Source organism: Pinus tabuliformis, chromosome J, assembly GCF_031772625.1.
Source record: "Pinus tabuliformis cultivar Carrire ecotype Pingquan chromosome J, CPIR1, whole genome shotgun sequence".
NCBI lineage: Eukaryota > Viridiplantae > Streptophyta > Pinopsida > Pinales > Pinaceae > Pinus > Pinus tabuliformis.
In genome coordinates this window covers 59470358-59490999 of record NC_142295.1, presented here as the reverse complement: position 1 = coordinate 59490999, position 20642 = coordinate 59470358, and the positions used below count along the sequence as shown (strand labels likewise).

The following is a 20642-nucleotide window of genomic DNA, read 5'->3' as shown; positions in this document are numbered from 1 at the left end:
TGTGGTGGAAAAAGACAACTCACCTCATTAGCTAGAGAAAATTTAAGGATGCATTCTTTAAAAGATTCCAAGGTGTAAAGGAAGAAGAGTTCTTTTCAAAACTCATCAAATTACGACAAAAAGGAATACACTCAAGAATGGGAGACCTTAGTAACACGAGTACCTGGGTTATCAGAATCTCGTCTAATTCAATCATACGTCCCAAGGCTCAAAACCCATTTACAAGTAGAACTTGAGATGCATGACATTACATCAATTGAAGTAGCAAGACGAAAAGCAAAAACAACCGAAAAGAAATTCGAACAAATATTTTGGTCAAAATCCGAAAAACCATATTCAAGACAAAGAATACCCCAGTATGCAGACGCAAACAATACAAGATATGTTCCACCACATCGTCGTGAAGATGAAAAATCTAATGTGGAAACACAAAGGATAAAAGAGGGTACATGCAAACACTATGGTGAGAAGTGGGATCCCAAACATAGATGTGCTAAAGGAAAAGAACCAAAGAACGTATATAATTGTGAAGCAACCAATGATTCAAACAGTGAAGATTCTGACATAGAAGAAACAGAAGACGCCCCAGAATTAGATGACGGAAGTATTCCGCAAGTGTCATTATCAGCGATGACAGGTATATCACAACCTCAGACCTTAAAGTTAAAAGGACACATAAAGAAGAACAACGTAGTGGTTCTCATTGACTCTAGGAGCACACACAATTTTTTAGATGCAACCGTGGCAAAGAGACTCAATATCTTTTCATTTCCCTTACCAAACATGAAAGTGATGGTAGTTGATGGTAAGAAGATTGTAAAGGTGGGGAAATGCCATAAGGTTAAATTGCAAATTCAAGACTTCAGTTTAGAGTCCCCGTTCTTCACGGTACTGTTAGGAGGAGTAGATGTAGTCTTAGGTATCCAATGGCTATGAACTTTAGGTACTTATGCTGCCAACCACCAAGTACAATTTATAAAATTCAAATGGGGAGGTCAGAAGTACAAATTACACGGATTCCAAGCACCAGAGAATCAAATTGTATCATCATCTCAGATGATGAAGATGATTCGAAAAGGAGCACCCGCTTATGTAGTACAATGTCACCAATTAGAGATGTTATCTGCAAATATGACTAGTGAAGAGTCACCAGAGATACAATATCTAATTCGGAAGCATGAAAAATTATTTCAAGACCTACCTATGAAGATGCCGCCTAATAGGGAAATTGAGCATACAATAGAAGTCAAGGCAAGATCAGACCCTGTCAACATCAAGCCATACCGATATCCACATCACCAAAAAACGGAAATTGAGAGATTAATCCAAGACCTTTTAAAATGTGGGATCATCTCGAAAAGTAAAAGTCCTTACGCTGCTCCAGAGGTATTGGTAAGGAAGAAAGATAGTTCATTCAGGCTATGCATTGATTATAGAGGATTAAACAAAATAACAATCAAAAACAAGTTCCCAATCCCCTTTATCAATGAAACGTTGGATGAGCTACATGGCGCAAAGAATTTCTCAAAATTGGACTTAAGATCAGGCTACTATCAAATTAGAATCAGATTAGAGGACATACCAAAACGACATTCCGAACACACGAAGGTCACTATGAATTTAAAGTAATTCTGTTTGGATTAACCAATGCACCAACAACGTTTCAAGCAACCACAAACGAATTATTTCGTCCACATCTTAGGAAGTTTGTATTAGTATTCTTTGACGATATTCTAATTTACAGTAAAACTTGGAAGGAACACTTGCAACATTTGGACAAAGTTCTTACACTACTTAAAGAACACCAATTTTACACAAAAAAATCAAAATGCATCTTCGGAAAGGAAGAAGTAGAATACCATGGACACATTATATCCCATGAAGGCGTAAAGGTGGACCCTATTAAAATCAAAGCTATAAAAGAATGGACCAAACCTGTCAATATATCCAAGCTAAGAGGGTTCTTAGGTTTGACTGGATATTACTGAAGATTTATTAAAAAATATGCACATATAATTACACCTCTGACAAATCTTTTAAAGAAGAATTTGTTTCTATGGGATGACGAAGTAGGAAGGTGTTTTGAAAAATTAAAGGAAATTATGTCTAATGCTCCCATATTATCAACACCAGATTTTTCTAAACCATTTATCATTGAGTGTGATGCTTCCGGATTCGGTATAGGTGCAATATTAATGCAACAAGGACATCCAATAGCTTTTGAAAGTAGGAAGCTCAACAAAAGAGAACGCCTCAAATCCACATACAACAAAGAAATGCTCACTATCATGCACACACTAGCTAAGTGGAGGCAATATCTTTTGGGAAGTAAGTTTTCCATTCGAACAGACCACAACAGTGTCCAACATCTCCTTCAACAAAAAACACTTTCTGAAGAACAACAAAAATGGATTGAAAAAATTTGCTGTTTTTGACTTGGAAATACTACATAAAAGAGGTAAAGAAAATGCAGTAGCAGATGCCTTATCCAGGAAAGATGAAGAACCAACACTACTTGCAATTTCGGTTGTTGTTCCTGAGCGGCTTAATGAAATTCGAAGTGAGTATGCCAAGGATCCAGAAATAACGACAATAATCAATAACCTTCCCAACAACTCAAAATTTGAGTGGAAGAATGATATACTATGGTACAAGGGAAGAATCTATCTAAATACAAAATCTAAGTTTAAGTTTCAGATACTCAAGGAATCACATGACTCACCGTTAGCTGGACATGTAGGATTCTTTATGACTTACTACAATGCACGTCAATCCTTCTTTTGGAAGGGAATGAATCGCGATATTCAGAAGTATGTAGTAGAATGTGACACATGTCAAAGGAATAAAAGCGAAAATATTATGACACCGGGATTACTTCACCCTTTAAACATTCCAAATCAGAAATGGGAAGAAATATCGATGGACTTTATTGAAGGATTACCAGTATCTGAAGGCAAGGACAAGATTTTCGTAGTAGTTGACAGACTCACCAAATATGCTCACTTTATGGCAATAAAGAAATCATACTCAGGAAAAGAAATCACTGAAATATTTTGCAAAAATATATATAAGTTACATGGTTTTCCGAAAGTCATTGTGAGTGATAGAGATGCCAAGTTCAAGGGTAATTTCTGGAAGGAATTGTTCAGCCATATAGGAACCTACCTAAATATGAGTTCTGCTTATCACCCTCAAACAAATGGCCAAACATAGGTTGTCAATAAATGTTTGGAGGCCTACCTACGTCGCTACGCTACAGAAAAACAAAATAAGTGGGCTCAATGGTTACATCTTGCTGAGTGGTGGTATAATTCCACTTATCATACATCAATGAACCCTCGAAATGGAAGGATATAGCTATTGTCCAGACAAATCTACCTGCTGTTAAAGATCAACTAGAAGAAACCAAAAAAATCATCCAAATATTAAAAGAAAACTTGAATAAAGCAAGGAATCGTATGAAGCAACAAACAGACCGTAACAGAACCGAAAGAGACTTTGAAGTCGGAGAATGGGTGTTTGTCAAGCTCCAACCATACAAACAATTATCCTTAAAACAGTAAGGAAAAAACAAATTGGCACCAAAGTTCTATGGACCTTATCAGATCAACAAAAGGATTAGCCAAGTTGCGTATGGTTTAAGCCTTCCATAGATAAGTTGTGTTCACAACGTCTTCCACGTATCTTGCCTTAAAATGGCACTGGGCAACAATCAATCAGTGCAAACAACGCTTCATCCCTAGATGATGAGGGAAGAGTCATTCTAGAACCAGAAGGTATTCTGTTTACTAGAGAAAGAAAGCTTCGACATCGTACTATCAAGGAATATCTGATCATGTGGAAGGACTTACCGAAGAAGAAGCTTCTTGGGAGAATGAATCATTTTGTCAACAAAATCCGTCATTACGTATGCTTTGAGGGCAAATCATGTTTTCGAGAGGAAGGCAATGTTATGTAAAAATTAGTTAGGGTTATGTAAAATTAGATTAGCTGTAGTATTTAGGCAAAAGGGCATGACCAAAGATCATGCTCTTTCACCAAGAGGCACCAAAGGTTATATATAACCAGGCTTCTCTCTAAAAATTTAATCATCAATTCAGTATTCATTTATTAATAAGATATATATATATATATATATATATATTTTCTGTTTATCAAGAAGTTTTCACTTCATTTTATCTGTCAAAAGAATATATGATCAATAGGACATGTTGAAGCTGCACAAGGAATACTGTTAAAGTGCCCAATTAAATAAATCTGACAGTTTGAAGGGATGCCCAACTTTTGGGCTATGGTGAAGAAATGCAAGAAATACACTAATAAAACTGAAATGGATGGAAGTGGGCAAAAGGTTCTGCTTAAACACAACACATTTGTGCAATTATATGTTCTTTAACTAAAAACTAGTAATCTTTGTTTTAGATATCAATTTGGTTGTTATTTTATTGTGATAATTCTATTGATTGCTTTGTACCGAGTTTGGTTGCTATGTGAGAAACTGCTGGGAATAAACTGCATAAAGCTGGGATAGATCTGAATCACTGGCGATTGTTTTCTGGCCACAAAACACATTGTTTTGCCAAATTATGTTTTCTTGAATTTTGATCCTTCACTGCTTTTCAAACAAATTCTAATGAAGAGTTATTAAAATAGGAAATATTGAATTGTTTCTCACACATGATATGCTTCAATGTTACTAAATGCACAATTAGTGAATAATGTTCGACCTCCCAAATCAATAGACCTCATAAAATACCAAACACATATGCTTACATATATTTGAGATGTTTGAAAAATAATATAATCCCTTTAAACATAACAATTCATTCTTCATGTAACCATAACAAACGATCTCCTAAACCTTCACAATTTTGAGTAAGCTATACACATGAGAAAAAAGAACAACTCACTGATGGGTGATGCTTGACTTTCTCTGTATTTTGGTGGCTCCAAACTGCCCTACTAACTCCCAATTCTCATCACGGGCATGCTTCATGCTGGGCTTGGTTCACACTTCTGCTGTGCACACTGAGTACATAATATCTTTTCCATGCATGGGGTTGAGCATTTACTTCATGCTCGGATGACTTATTAGATTAAATCACCTGTTGTCTCCTCACCTTTTTCTCCATGGCGGTTCCTCCCCCATATGACATGATTACCCTTCCTGTGAATTACAGCTACAGCAGGGTGGTTGCTAGCTTAGCACAATGGCTCCTTACCGGCAGCTTGTGGATACATTCTTCTCATGGTCAGCAGCAGCCTCTTATCTCAAAATGACAGGCTGCTCTTCTCCTTATCCCTTTTGGCAGCTCACTTGTGTAGACTCATTGGATCTGTTCCCTTCGCTGGTTTCTTCCAAATTGACATGACTTCTCCAGCATTTATCAAATCCCAAACAAACTCATGTCAAGGCTGACTGCATTATGGAATTGCAGTGTAATAACCTGCTCTGTGCTCACAGCTCCCTTTCATCGCATTCCCGGGTGACATTCTGCAATGGGGCCACCATTAAACAATTTTTGGGCTCTAGATTAGTGCTCACATTCACGCACTGTCTTCTTAACAGAGTTATAGTGCAAGCATCTTGTGACAGCCCCAACCCGGGTTTCCTCACAAAAATGCAACATATATTTTATAAAACAAATTAGAAAGGTCTGAGTCAAAACGGACATGGACTCCAGAGCTGAGGAGGTGGCTTGCTTGGGATGTATGAGACTTCCTTGTGAAGGAATCCTGGACTGTTTGGGACAGCCATTAAAGGCTGTTTGGTGTATGTTTTAAAAGGACTGGTTCTTGAATTAAAATACAGGACTGGTTCTTGAATTAAAATACAGGACTGGTTCTTGAATTAAAATGGGCTGCAAAGAGAAGTACACAGGCCCATGTGCTTGAGAACCTCAGCAAGGCAAAAGGACAGGAAAAAATTTATGAAGACTGGAGATCTGTGCAGTGCAAGGATGAGGAAGTAAATCCCTGCACAGAAAGGGAAGCAGCAGAGGAAAATAGGGTTTTGACCTCAGAGAGATGATCATTCGCTCATTTACTGATTGAAGGCAGAGCATCCATTGGAGCAGGTTTCAGCAGGGAGCAGCGCAGAAGAGAAGAGAAGCAAAGAGGATTGGGTCTCAGGTTCCTTGAAGACTGTGGGTCGAGATACTAGTCCCTGGAGGCTGTGGGTTGAGATAAAATCCCTGGAGCCCTGTAATAGCTTGGGTTTCTTGGAGGTTTTGGGTTGAGATAGAAATCTCTAGAGCCCAATAACAGCTTGGGTTTTCTGGAGACTGTGGGCTGGGATAGAATCTCTAGAGCCTTGTAACAACTTGGGTTCCTTGGAGGCTATGGGCTTAGATAATAGTCTCTGGAGCCTTGGACAACTTGGGAAGAGACCTATAATAGTCTCTGGAGCCTTGGACAACTTGGGAAGAGACCGATAATAGTCTCTGGAGCCTTGGACAACTTGGGAAGAGATCAGTCTTTGAGTTAATATCTGTGGATGACTATCTCTGTGGAAGTCGTCCTTGAAGATCTCCCCATTTATGTCCTTGGTTTTAGCAGTGGATTCTAGACTTCTTGGGAAGTAGGTGGTAGACCTCTGGATTCTCTGTATTGAGGAGAGTTGTAGCGGGCAATTGGCGGGATTGAGGAAAGAGGTCCTCTGGAATCCCTGTTCAGCTGGTAGATGGTGATCAATCCATTGAGCAAGCCCCTCAGTCTCTGGAATCTAGCTCAGGGGTGACAATTGCAAGTAAGCTTGATTGCGGCTGTCTATGGTTGGGTGGAGAGTCCTTGTCCCAAAATTAGTTGCCTTGAAAACTACAAGATAAGTGTTCTTATGTATCTGCAATGCCCATGAATATATGGTTGCATTTCTGGATTGAAATGGTATTTGTAAATGAATTGAATATCTATTACATTTCTGATTTTAACCTGGTATTGCAGAGAATCCATTAGGACTACATTAAGTCTGTCATTTTGAATGGTATAACGTGCTTTGTCTATCCTTAACAAGCAATATTATGTTACATTTTTGGGTTGAAATGCTGTGCTTATGAAATTCATGAATGTGCTTTTGCATGACTGGATAAATAACATATACCATGAAGCCGAGAAGGCGTTACAAAGATCTATAAGAACCTGTACAGATACATGACAAAGACTGGCATAAGAGTCCCTCTTATTAGTGAATAATGATTACATTGAGGATGCCTTTGTTAACAGGGTTTGTGCATACAGATATAGATGCATAAATATATATCAATACTGGTTATAAGCTCGTGCTTCAAATGATGAGGCATTATGCTAATGTGGAGGAATCACTCCTTTTTTAAATATAATGACCCGTGACTTTGAATCAAGGGCTTCCCCAACCTTGAATTTTAAGCAACACGTACTCTTGCTTCGTCGACGCTGTTGGTGACCCACCTCATATTGGACACCATTGTCTGTGCCATGCCTTGGGGCCGAATGCCCTAGAGGTCTTTGACAAGCACCACAGTGTAGCTAGTGAAGGTGCTGCAAGCTATTGGATCGCCAGGAACCATTGGAGGTTCCTTGGCGTGTGGCAGGAGAGGTGGAAGTGTGAAAATTTGGATGCCCCAATTTCAACTACAACAACTAATTACGTTTCTTCTATTTGTTAATTACTGAACAAAATTATTTACTGTTTCTACAGTAAACACCAAAACTAATACAATGCAGCGTTCACCATTTAAATAAAATGCGGAAACAAGAATCTGAACAAGAAAGAAATGCACAACACGTATACACATTTATTTTTGGATAAATGTCCCCGAAAAAACCCAATGCAGGAAAACCGGTGCAACAAATCTGAGGGTTTTATTGTTATTCAATAGTAATTTTTGAATACAATTTCTGGATGCCTTCCCGAAAATCCAGTTACAGAGAATATCACTGACAGAGAGATAAGTGAGGTTACATCACACTATCACTGGAAATCTTGGTTGATCTAGCCACTGAATGAACTGCCCTTGGTTGCCTCTGCGCAGTCACTGCATCAACCCAATGTCACAACCTCTGGGGATAGTGTCACCCCTTCAGTTGATCGATTTGTTGCCCAAGAACTTCGATCTTCACTTTCTGGTCTCACACCTCGGCTTTCGACTTCTAATATCGATTCCTCGGTGTTGACCACTACGTGTCAACGACCCATAGCAGTACACCTCTTTTTTTTCGCAAAAGGGATAGCACTTGATCGATGTGTCCATGCCCTCCAGCTATCATCACCAGCTTGATTTCCAAGATGTTATGTAAACTCTTTCTGCATGTGTATAATGTAAATAATCTCAACAAATCCGCGTCATGTATGTAACGACTTAGGTAAACCTAATTTTCTAGTGACGATCTCCATTTTGGGAGGTTTTTTGTGTCACCGATCCATTCTCGGATGGTCGACAAAGTTTTCCTCTAGTCTTATCCCAAATCTAGAATGGATTTTGTTGCTAGGATCTGAGACGAGTCCTAGTGTTCTAGATTGAGTTTACGTATAAGTGATTTGGGAATAATCCTAACTATTTGGTTAGGTATTTTATTACAAATTGCTTGGCTGCTGGATTATATTTGTGCTGCGGAAAAGGTTGGTATGTGAGGGTTTTTTACAAATGGGTTTTCCCTCTTATAATGTAAAAAATATGAAAACCATGATGTAAAGTGTCTTGAGGGTTGGAAAAATAATTTATACCCTCGTAGGTTAATTAATTAAATTTTCTGGCCAAAAATTAATTAAATTCCTAAACCAGAAATTTAATTAATTCTAGGTCCTAGGTAAATTTAAATTCTCCAAAGGAAAATTCGTCGATCCTTAAAAATTAAACTTTAAAAGGTCTTGGGACTAAGGTAAATTAATTATTTTGCTAAATTGTAAACCTTTGATTCGTGGATGTCAAACTTTTGGGGAAATTAACTCAAAATCTTTATTTTTGAGTAAATTAAAATGCATTTAATTACAAATTTCCAATTTCCCAAAAAATTTAAATATTTCGAGCGATGAGATTAAAAGAAATTTTAACTTTCATCAATGTTCGAGATTGCTTTGACGAGGATTACTCGAAAGTAGTTGGAGGATTTATCTTTAAATAGGAGGTCATTTGTCAGTGACACATTCTACCTTTGAGTTGTGTGCTTAGCAAGAAGCTCTTGTGTGATCTTTTTCTGGATAATAAAGAAAGACTTTGGGGTTAAGTTCTGCTGGTGTTACGCTTCATGGAAATATTGTAAGATGTGTTGTTTTGATGCATAGTTTTTTCTAAAGCCATTGATGATAGCTTCTAAAGTGTGATTTGAGTACAAGTATCTTTCTCAGGTGCTGGGGTTGGAATAATAATCTAAATCTTGAACGTAATAGCAGGTATCTCTATTTGTCTGAGTTTTATTATTATTTTCTCGCTCTATTATTAATGGCTAGATCACATTTTACAGGGAAATCTTGATTTTAGATCCGCGGGCGTTAGGGGAAGTTTTTAGTTGGACTAGCCAACTCCCGATTCTTGTTTTCTGAAGAGCCCATTAAAATTAATCCCGGGCTTATGATACAATTTTTTTTTATTGTTGCATGAGGGTTTCGAGTTAGCACCTTTAAAATTTAAAAATCTTTTAATTTAGGTGCGGCATAATGGTAGATCTCGCTGATTAGAGCCTGCAGTTTGTAAATTCTGTAATTATTTTTCTAACATGTATTTTTCTAGGTTTTAGTTTTTATCACTGTATATATGGTTTGGGTGTTTTCTGGTTATTGTGCAACTATAGATCAAAGGAAGAAATTTGTGTAGAGTCCAGATCTAGGCCATGGAGAGTAAGATTTGGATCTCTAGGATTTATCAACATAATTTTGCAGGGATATTATTCATATTTTTTGCAGTCCCAGGGTTGTAAAATTCTTAGATCTGGAAATTTTCATGAGGGTTTCAGGGATAACTCTGAAGCAAAAGGATTCAACGTTTTAATCATAATTTCTAAAAAATTTTCGAAGGGTTTTTTTTGACTAACTTTTATTTGTTGATTAGGTTTTCGATTTGCTGCAAAATTTCGAATTATTTTATTATTATAGAAAAAACCCTTTCCTTTTCTTCGCTCCTCTTGCTGCCTGCGTTTTTCATTTTCCTCTGCGTTTTCTGCTCCATTCCAAGCCCTAGCCGTCTTCTGTTTCCTTGTGTTTTTGCTGCTTCGAGTTCCTTAATGTTGTCCTCTCCTCCATTGACTTGCAAAATCGTTGTTCCTCCTCCCTTCACCTTTGTCCTCCTTTCTCCTATCTTTTTTTAGCTGCCCGCAGGCATCTCCTCCTTATCCCTTCTCGCTGCTAGCATATGCTCTTCACTGTGTTTGCCTCTCATCTCCCTCGTTGCCATCTCTCTCAGCCCATCTCCTTTCCTTCCTTGTGGATCCTCCCATCGCTACCTTCAATCCCTGTGTGTTCCTCTGCGTATCCTCTGCTCCTATCTCCACTTGCCTTACCCTCGCTCTCCTCTACCACCTGTTACAACTCTTACTCCAACATTCCAACAATCTTCCACAAATGTCTTTCATAGTCGCTGCTCCTATCGAAGTTTCTGCCACTGTCTCCCTCTTCCAGGTGCCTTCATCTTTGCCGCCGCCAACCTCAACCTGCACACACAACAAAACAAAACAATCGACCCCCTTATTGCTTTATGTTTGGGTATTCGTAGGGTTTCTTTTGATTTCGTTTTAATTTGATTCTTTTTATTCATTTTTTTATTTTATTTTAAATTAGATTTGTATTATTTTCGTTAGTTAGATTTTATTTTATGACTATTTCGATTGTTTTACTTTTTTTTTATGCCTTTGTGTTTTGATTTTTTGGATTTTGGATTTTTGATTATTTTGATTTCATAAAAAAGAAAAACATTTAAAAACATTAAAAAATCTAGAAAATTTAAAAATTTGTTTGGAATTGGTAATGAAATAAATCAAATGGTGTACTTAAGCTTTCACATCAAAAATTTTAATGTGGCCTATGGCCCTTTAAAATTTCAATTAACCCTTTTGATTTGTTTACTTTTGTCACATTAAAAATTTATTCCCATCATTTTACCACATTAAATTAATTTCCTAAGGGATAATTAAAATTAAAATTTAAAGTTCCTTGGTGTCATTGGTGTTAAATGTAAAATTTTAATTTTTGTCGTATTGATTTCTCTATTGGCAAGTGTGATTAATGTTTTAAAAATTATATTGCCTATAGGAGAATGATAAATTATTCTAGATCTGGGCTATTAGTGAAAATCATTTTAAATATGGAATCATTGCTTAGCATTTAAATTTCATAATTCCTCGTATCATTTAATTGCCAGAATCTCTTGCATGATAAAGTTTTGGGCATTGACATTTAATTGTTCATGATCGTCGTTTTCATCACATTAATAAATTGCTCTCGACAACTTGTTTTTATTTAGTCTATTGTTAATTGAATATAAGGGCATTGGTCTATAATCATTTCTATCTTGTGGTTGTGTCTCAGTCATATTAGTGTTTGATCTATTCATCTCAGTTAACTAGGACTCATTTACATTCGTCAAGTTGTTCATATTTAAGTCTCCTAGAGCCTGTGTGTCACAGGTTATTCTAATTCATTCACCCTAGCGCCTAACCCCCTTGACTTGTCTAGGAGAGTGTCTAAGTGGAGTAAGGATTAGAGTGATAGCCCTTACTTTGAGCATTGTCGCGGTGCCTATACACTTTGTGCAACAACACCCAACAAATTTTTAGACTTCCTTAAGGCTTTGCGCTGCCTCTACGTGGCCTTGCGTCAGCCTTTTTTGGCTTTGCGCTGCCTTTCTCGGATCTCTCTCTGCCTTCTCTGCTAAGTATTCTCTAACCGGGAAAGATTTCCCTTCAGATACTATCCCTGCTCCTCACTACGAAAGATCACTATCGAAAATCTCATCGACAACTGCTTTGCGTCAGAAAATTGAACTGTTGATCTCCACTCTGTGTGTTCTCCAAGTGCTCATTGATGTCCTTCTTATAATCCTCCCGTTGAGAACCAACGGCCCATTTTAGATTCTAATCAATGGCTCAGATCATTTGGGCTCGATCTCCGTCTTATTCTAGAAGTTTCACCCACAGTTTAGATTAATACCCATTAATTATTTTAATTTCCTAAGTTTAGACTTAGGGTCCCATTAAAAATAATTAATTATTTTAATAAAATCGTCGTCAGGTGGAATTTCCCAAAACGATTTCTGGGTATTGGAGAATGCATGTGTCTAAGCCTCTTTGCAAGTTTTGAGGCTTAGAGCACATCTGATGCTACCAAAAATCAACAAGAAGGCCTTCAGTAGTTCGTTACCTGTCCACAACAGAGGGCGACCGAAAGATTTCCAGTGTCGGCATGCGTGGAATCACCTGTCCCTAAACGGGGAATATCCGAAGGCCATGAACTCTTTGGAGTGGCTTCAACCCAAGCTTAGGAGGGGTAGCGCCAACAAATGCTTCAATAAGCCACTATTGTCATTATCGAACGTTGGAGTAGATCTTGATGTCTACAAAACCATTGTTATGAATAAAATATATATATAAAAAAATAATAGAAATAATAATAATAATAAAGAATAATGATTAATTAACTAATAATTAGTATTGAAGAGGCATGTCCCTAAGGACATGACCATTTGTGAAAGGGCATAAGCCTAGGTATATATGTTGGCCCTCATTTGTAACATTCTCATTATATCATATTCTTATTCAATACATTTTATATATCTTTGTATCCTCAATGGATATCTTCATATTCCAAGTCTTTTGGAGTGTTTAACCTACTATTATGAACTTTGTTCGTAACATTGGTATTAGAGCATTTACAAACTGTGTTTGTAACAACCATCGTGGTTGAGCCATGGTCTAACAGACCAGGGAAAGGCTATAGGCACAGAGAGGAGGCAGGCTTTGTTGATAACCATTAAGACTAAGATCAAGCAAGTTGCTCACGGTCTGAAGAGCTCTATCTACTCTGGCCATGGCAGAGACCGAATGGGAGAAGCGTTGCGACAGAGTTAGACAAAGGTTTAAACTTATCAATGAATCAGATAACCCTTAGCCTTCAATTTGAGGAAGAACCCTAGTTGTAGAGGCTTGATATTGGCACACCCAGACTCCCCCTTATCACTATTGGTCGATCAGAAGGTGACATGGCCTGGAGTCTCTATCCCAGAAGTTTAATTTGCATAGCAAAAAGGGATTGGCAGGGATGGCGTCAACCAGGATACGTTGGCAGACATGCCAACCCGATAAGCACGCCATTGGCTGAGAGGTGGACCACTTTACAAGTTGGCTCGGGAGAATCGTTCTCGATCATTCATGAAGATGCATGAGAAAAATGCACAAGTATGATAGGGCACGGGGCCATCTCGACTCACAACTCGGGGGCAGAAGGCATTTCCATTGGCTAGAGCGGAGCCCACCATTCAGCTCATCGCACAAACCAAAAGATCCTGTAAATTTTAAAAAGGGAACTGTAGTGGGGCATGGGATGATGTGAGGCCGGGCCAAGTCGGCCTGCAAGCAATCTACGATGCGTTGTGATTGATGCAAAGAGGACCCAATTGCCAAGTCTGCCCAATGGTTTTAACCTCGGAGCAATTATCAGCACACACGAGAAAGGGAGCTGGGTGAGTCAGCATGGGGTACTGTGGAAGTGAGATGATTATGCACCAATCGGGAGCATGAGACATGAGGAGGAATGGCCCACTGGCCACGTGGCTCGAAGGCCATACTGCAAAAGTATTAGTTAACAATATAAAGGAGCGATAAGGCTAACAGGGCGTCAGGCCAGCTGGGCCTACAGTCGGAGGCGGAGGATGATCCCATTGGTTGGGAATGGAGCCCACGAAGCATCTCATCTTGCTGGCCATTACTGGGATTTCAAAAGAGGAGGTTACGTAAAGCGTCGAGGTGGTAGCATCAGGATGATGTATCTTGGAGGGACCCACACTAGTTGAATAAAAGAAGCAACACGAAGGAGAGTGTCGAGATGATGAGCATCAAGATGACGCGGTGTAATAGCCATGTGGGCCAATTGGAAGAGGGGCATGTGAAAGGGAATGGCCCACATTTTCTACGTGGCCCAGAGGTTCCATCCCGGAGGTGCGCGCATGGGCAACAAAGTGAGCGCTGTGATAATGCATATGGGATGACGTAAGTTAGTTGTGTTGGTGGAGCATGTACTTGGATTGGTGGAAGGGTGGCCCCATCTGACAGGGCATCCCGACGAATGGCCCGAAAAGTATTAAGAGGTGCAACAAAGAAGGTTGTTGGGGCAAGGGAGTCGAGGTGACTTGGCTCAGGCTATAGTGGCAAATGAGAATTGGAACGACAGACCAATGGGAAGGAGGTTGCATGAACCCACTATACACGCAAGCTTGTTATTAAGTACCTGACGGTTAACAATGGAGCGCTTAGAAATTGCCAGGATGGGTAAAATGGAGTAACATGTCTCAAAGGGACAACTTGGAGGCCTAAGGAGGGCTATAGTGGAAACGTTGGAACGACGGGGTTAATCATAGCCGTTAGGTTTGGTTGGGCGCAGCAGCGCGATATGTTTATATACATGTATTTAAATGCTGAACTAGGGGCTTGAACAAAAAAACAACAAAAAATTATTACCCCATTCCTCTAACCTTACTTGAGGAGTTGGGTAAGCGGGTAGACACCCCACGGGTAAGCAAGTGGGCTGGCATTTGTTACACATCTGATCCTGTGATCTATCCACAAAACAATACGAGGCTTTAATTGGAACTTCAATGGGACAATTTACCAGAATTTTAAATCTCTGTTGATGAAGGAAACAATGAATGCCAGATCTGTCTAAAAAACCTGAATCATTCAACAGCCAAAGGATGCCAGCCACACATGGCTGAGCTTGGGTTGTTGTGCCAGAGATCAGTCCATGCTCCAGAAGTTTAATGGTCTCAATCAACATTGCTTCTAGTTTCTATACGTCACTCTTGCATACTAGTGAGTGCCGATATGACAATAAGGTGGCCCGCACCAATTTGGATTGTGATCTGAAAAACAAGTCGAGCTAGGGCACTTGATACTAGCTGTAGATGGAGAAATTCCACTGTAAAATCCAAACAACCAATGTGACCCAAAGCAATCTAGCAATGGCTGCTAAACAGATCTGCACTCTCCTGGTGTCACTCATGCTAATTTTCCACAATCTTGTTACTGCCTATGCCAGCAAACAGACACTGCTTCAATCTGCAAAATGTTCTTGTAGTGCTGTTGTAGCTTGCATGACAGACTGACATACTAAATTCTCACTGTCAAAAAACTCACAGAACTTGCCTTACATCCATCAAACTTTTCTGCTCTACAACCTCATACCACCTTCAGCAGAGGACAGGCTGTTATATCAGTGTTGTTAAAATCGTGATATTATCGTTTTTTCGTGTTTTTTTCAGCAAAAAGATAAAATCGCGCTTAGCACTCGGAATTTTTTTTTGCGATTTTTCCATAAAAAATCACGATTTTTCCATAAAAAATCGCGATTTTTTGGGGAAAAATCGTGGGAAAAAAAATAAATAAATAAATTTGAGGGGGAGGAGGTGACCCAAGCTACCCCTATCACAAGTAGAGGATGTGGTCTACCTCCTGTAGCTCCTAGTTCTTCAGCTTCTAGAGCACAACAGACTCCATAGTCTATTGCGGCCTGCCAACTCCACCGACATCTACATCTAGAGGGGCAAAGGAAATCAGTAGTATTAGACTTTAGTTATTTGGTTCATTTCATTGTATATGACATTATGACTCATGATATGAGATACATTATTATATTTTTTGTTGATATTTTGAGGTTGAGTTGGGACTCGGGAGTCAGGACTTACTATTCAGGACATGATTCACTGTTATGTGTGATTTTAGCACTAGAAATGATATTAAACATCTTATATATTAGTTCTTTTATCATATTTATGTGTCAATGTATTTATTTTATGTTGTAGATGGTTTAGATATTAAAAAAATTGAAAAAAAATGAATATTTTTGTACCAAACGATTTTTTCCCGATTATTACAATTTTTTCCGAATTTTTCCTCGCGCCGATATTATCCCGATAACAATTAATGCAACATTGTGTTATACCAATGAACAAGGCAAAATTAAGTTGCAGGGTACATAGTTTGACTGCTCTTGAGATGCATCTCTGATAGCATATTATGATTCTCAAAGATGGATGGTGGGCCTTCCCTTATGATTGGCTTTCTTCGGGGGCCCTTCTGGCTCAAGATGCACAGTTAGGTTTTATGGTAGCCAGATCTTGGAACTTGGGTTTAGTGAAGTCAGTGGTGAAACTTCCTTGTGCCCTGAGATTGTCAAATGAGCCAATGGTAACTGAGCAGAACATTGGTGTTTAGAATCGCCCTTAAACGTTGAAACTCGCCTTCATAAGAAGATCCCAAAGAGCACAAAGTACTGCATGTGTGCAATGTGCGTTTTGTGCATGTCTAGAATGAGGTTAGAGCCTCACCAATATATGATCTTAGGGTTGACCTTTCATACCCGAAAGTGTGGCAATAACCACAGTAATTGCTAAAGTGGTTAACTGTAAATGGGTTGGTCGCAAGGGTCCCACAAAGCTCCTCAAGTTGGGTTTACATTAAATATTCCCACAGTCTGTGTTTTTCACAGAGTGAGTGTTAAGTGTACATTGTTGACTGATCAAGATTTTGTATTCCTTTGTCATGGTGACTAAGAATCTTTGGATGGTCTTGGGATATTCAGTCCTTATTTGATTTGATTATTGCAGCTATACTTTGAAGAGAGGATGTGTTTTCTATCTTATGGTTTTGTGGTATGAAGGCTTTCATCATTTCTAAGTTAGTGTCAGTTTACCTGTTTGAGTATTTATTACTTTCAGTATTTGTTGTGCTTTGACACTTGATCTTAGCCCTATTTAATGTCTTTAAGATCACTGAAGAGGGAATTAGAATGTATTTTAAGCTCTTTAGCTTTTACATTATGCATTGCACTTTCTTTTCAGAAAAATTAGCACTTAGACATTTTTAATTGATTCCAGTCTTTTAAGCTGGCATACCTAAGAACATAACTAAAAATTGGACTTCTTCCTTGTAATCTTGTTGTTCATTTTGACAAGGGTCCATGATTTTTATTGATTGTGCATGAAACCCATGATGTTATTCTACTAATGAAATGGGTGAAACTAGGGATGACAGGTTTCAAATCCATAGTTGTGTAATTCATTGAAACGCATGATGTATGCCAAGGTAATTATGAAATCAACTTTAATATGTTGCTATGTAACTAGGTGAATTTTCTTAATCCAAAATACATACGCTGCACTGTCAGAGTATTAACCGGAGTGCTTTAGCCCTTTTATGGGAAAGCTGTACATGGGATGCCAGTTCTCTTGTTAATTATGAAATATCTAAACACCTGGACCAAGTTCAACTTTACTAGTCAATAGTTTTTTATATTTTGAAAGGCTTATGGTCTTTGTTAATGTGTAGCATCTATATTTCAAGTGTCCTGTAGGTGTGGCTAAAATTTCTATTTTTTCCAATTGATACTTATGTACTACGTGTCTTGTTTCTAATGTTATCTCAATTTCTATTTGTTCAGGAGGCAGTCAAAAGGATGGCAGAGGAATTTCTTTCCTATGTAACAAATGATTATTTCCTTCCAAAGGAAACAACAAGCTTCGTACAAGCTGTTGAAATATCACTGGTACAGTTTCTTGCTTACAAATGGGTGGTTGGTTAATTGTTTGTACAAGATGGTGTGTCAGATCCTTGATAACTTGCAGACTATGGATTTATTTTTGTAATTTGTTGATTAAGATCTTAGAAGTAATTGGTTTTTTATAATTTATTTTTTGATTGGTTGTTATAATTTGAAGTGTAGCAAGGATTAATGTCAACCAGTAGGTCTATTATCTATATTTCTCATGCAAACGTGCTGAAAGTGTGACATGTAATATTCCTTCTTCACAGGAAAAACTGGCATACATGCTGTAAAAGAGAAAGTTGTCAATCTTCTTTTGTATTTGTGCGTGTAAACACATTTCTGCAATAATTTATAGCATATCTTATATTGTTACTTTAATTTGCACTTAAAATGTTAATATTATGTTCATGAGTGAAATATTTTCTTTTAATATTGCTCCAATGTAATATTGTTCTTGCATGTTATTATTTTGACAACAGCCTTATGTAACAATGAAATTCATGTTTTGTGGTATCCAGGCAATGGTAGGTGACCCATTTTGAAATGTTAGCATGGATCGCAGAGGCACTAACATGCATCCATTTAATTTGTGCATGTGAGAATGAGAGTAATAGTTACATAGACAGACAGACCCTTGGGGGTAACAGGGTTTGCTACAAGGGGTGCAATTGGTTTAGGGAGGTGTGTGTGGATGAATACTATTTTCATTGGGTGGTGGGTAGAAATGATTACAGCAGCGGTTGTTTTGGGGTGTGTTGTCAATTGGTTAGATTTAGGGGATGGTTGGTTTGGTGGGTTTTATAGTTGGGTGGGGTGGGGGACGGGATGATCTAGTTTATTCTTTAGATATATTCATATGCAAAATTCCCTTGATGAAAAACTCAGCAGACCTAAGAGAAAGAGTGTCTCAGATTCTTCAAGAACTCAGCTAATCTTCCGAACAGAACGAGTTTTTTTTTTTCAAGTTTGGGTTCTATAGACTTGTAAAGAGGCCCATTGAATTTCTCATCAGTTTGGCAATTCCAATGCATCAATCCATAAAAGTCTCGGTGACTATTCATGGGTCAAAGTTAGACTTGTGTTCAGCTTGTTTCCTATGCTGACCCACCTTTGACTTCGGATTACGTGGCAACTCGACCATGTTTTGTAACAAGGATTATGATAGAGTACATCAGTGCATACATCCTCTGAGTGTTAGATAGTTCAACTCCAAAGATGTCCAGAGCAGGGTGCAGCTGAAGATCTATCCTAAGTTTCTTTCTTTCAACCTTGGATGCTGGTAGCATCCCTGCTCCTACTTTCCCCCGAGGTTCATACAGCTGGACCCCCTGATGGTTCTAGAGGATTCTGATGGTGAGCTAGTGCCCAGTTGACCCCACTTGCCCTCGGCCTTCAGACCAAGGAGGCCCTGGCATGATTGGTGTCATTGACATATCTCTCTCTTTCCTGACAGGCTCTCGGGTTGTCCACTTTTCTAGTCTTGGACAAACTCGCTTAGTATTTTGTATCACTGTACCTTTGTCATGGTTATAAACTTATAGGTATGTGCTTTGAGGCTGTAATACTGTAGGTTTCTTTCTTTATGTTATTTTTGGCATTCTGTAGGAGCTGCGCTTGCACTCCCACATTGTATTCATACTGGGTGTATTCTTCAGTGCCATGATCTATTTGTGTGGTCTTTCGTTGGATGTTAATAAAATTATCTTTTTTTTTTCCTAGTCTCTTAGTGTCTGTGTGTTGACATTTGATTGCTCTAGAGGGTTACTTTTTTATTATTTGTATAAGATATTCTTATGCCTATCTTTCACTTCTAGTTGATAAAGCTGCCTACCAAAAATATAATATAATACACAACACTAGGTAAAATAACAAATTATTAAATAAATAAATGATGAATGGTGCCAAAATTATAAATATAGTTAGGTTTGTGGTACATTAGAACAGTAAATTCATGTATATATTAGTATACTTGAGAATTGTTGTTGCCGTGACAAATACCCTCCAAAATTTTGCCTACACTTGAATTTTGGAGCCTCCTTGCTATCCTATGATCTGTCATCTCCACCGGTTCATGTTCATTTTGTGATGGTGATGCCTTTTTAAGTCCTTTAGGTTTCTTCTGAGATCCTAACGGTTGAAGTCACTTGCTTACACATGCTTAGCTTTTGATGCATCCCAAAGCGCACCCTTTCCTAGTAAGCTTAGCAGTCCATGTCTATCCTTTCAAGATAGGGATTGCAATTTTGGAAGACAGTGCCTCTGCAATCCTTGGTAAAAATGATTGCATAGTCTTTAGTGGCAGACATTACGCAACTCTAAAAAATTGCATAGTCCCTGATGACTGCGCTTGCGTAGTTGACAAGGACAGTGACTGTGCAATCCATGTGGATAGTCAATGCACAATTCCGGTTGAGTCTCTCTCACTCTCAATTGCCAGTGTAACGTCATCCCGATGAGTTTTCTCAATTGCCTCTTTTGCATGCTTTCGCTTTCATAAGTGTCACTTCTACTTTCGCGACTGTTTTTGCCTGCTTTCACTTTCGCATGTGTCGCTCTTGCTTTCTTGAGCTTTCACATGTGTCACTTTCACTTTCTTTAGCTTTTGCAAGTGTCGTTTTCACTTTCTTTAGCTTTTGCGAGTGTCATTTTCACTTATTGTTACTGTCGCAAGTGTCACTTTTGATTGTTTTCACTCTTGTATGTGTTGCTTTCGCTTATCTTCACTTATTTTGTTAAGGCACTTTCAGGTACCACTAGAGGTAGCTCTAGCGCATTCTTCTGCATTAGATGATCTTGTATATCATAAGAATATGTGCTAGACACTCTCCCACAACTTAGGCAGTCGACATTTGTGGCATAGCTTGTACTCAAAGTGTCACAAAGGTATGTTTCAACTGTCGCAGTTAGAAATAAGTGTCGATTT

At 38.4% G+C, this 20642-nt stretch overlaps 1 protein-coding gene across 3 annotated transcripts in view; it reads left to right on the top strand.

The window, feature by feature from the left end:
* Positions 1–20642, top strand: part of LOC149225501 (uncharacterized) — a 243680-nt gene that overhangs the window by 171791 nt on the left and 51247 nt on the right. For all 3 annotated transcript variants that reach the window (XM_089377104.1, XM_089377103.1, XM_089377105.1), the window contains one exon: positions 17615–17719. In XM_089377104.1, coding sequence (XP_089233230.1) covers positions 17615–17719 — 105 coding nt within the window. The remainder of the gene's footprint in view (positions 1–17614; positions 17720–20642) is intronic.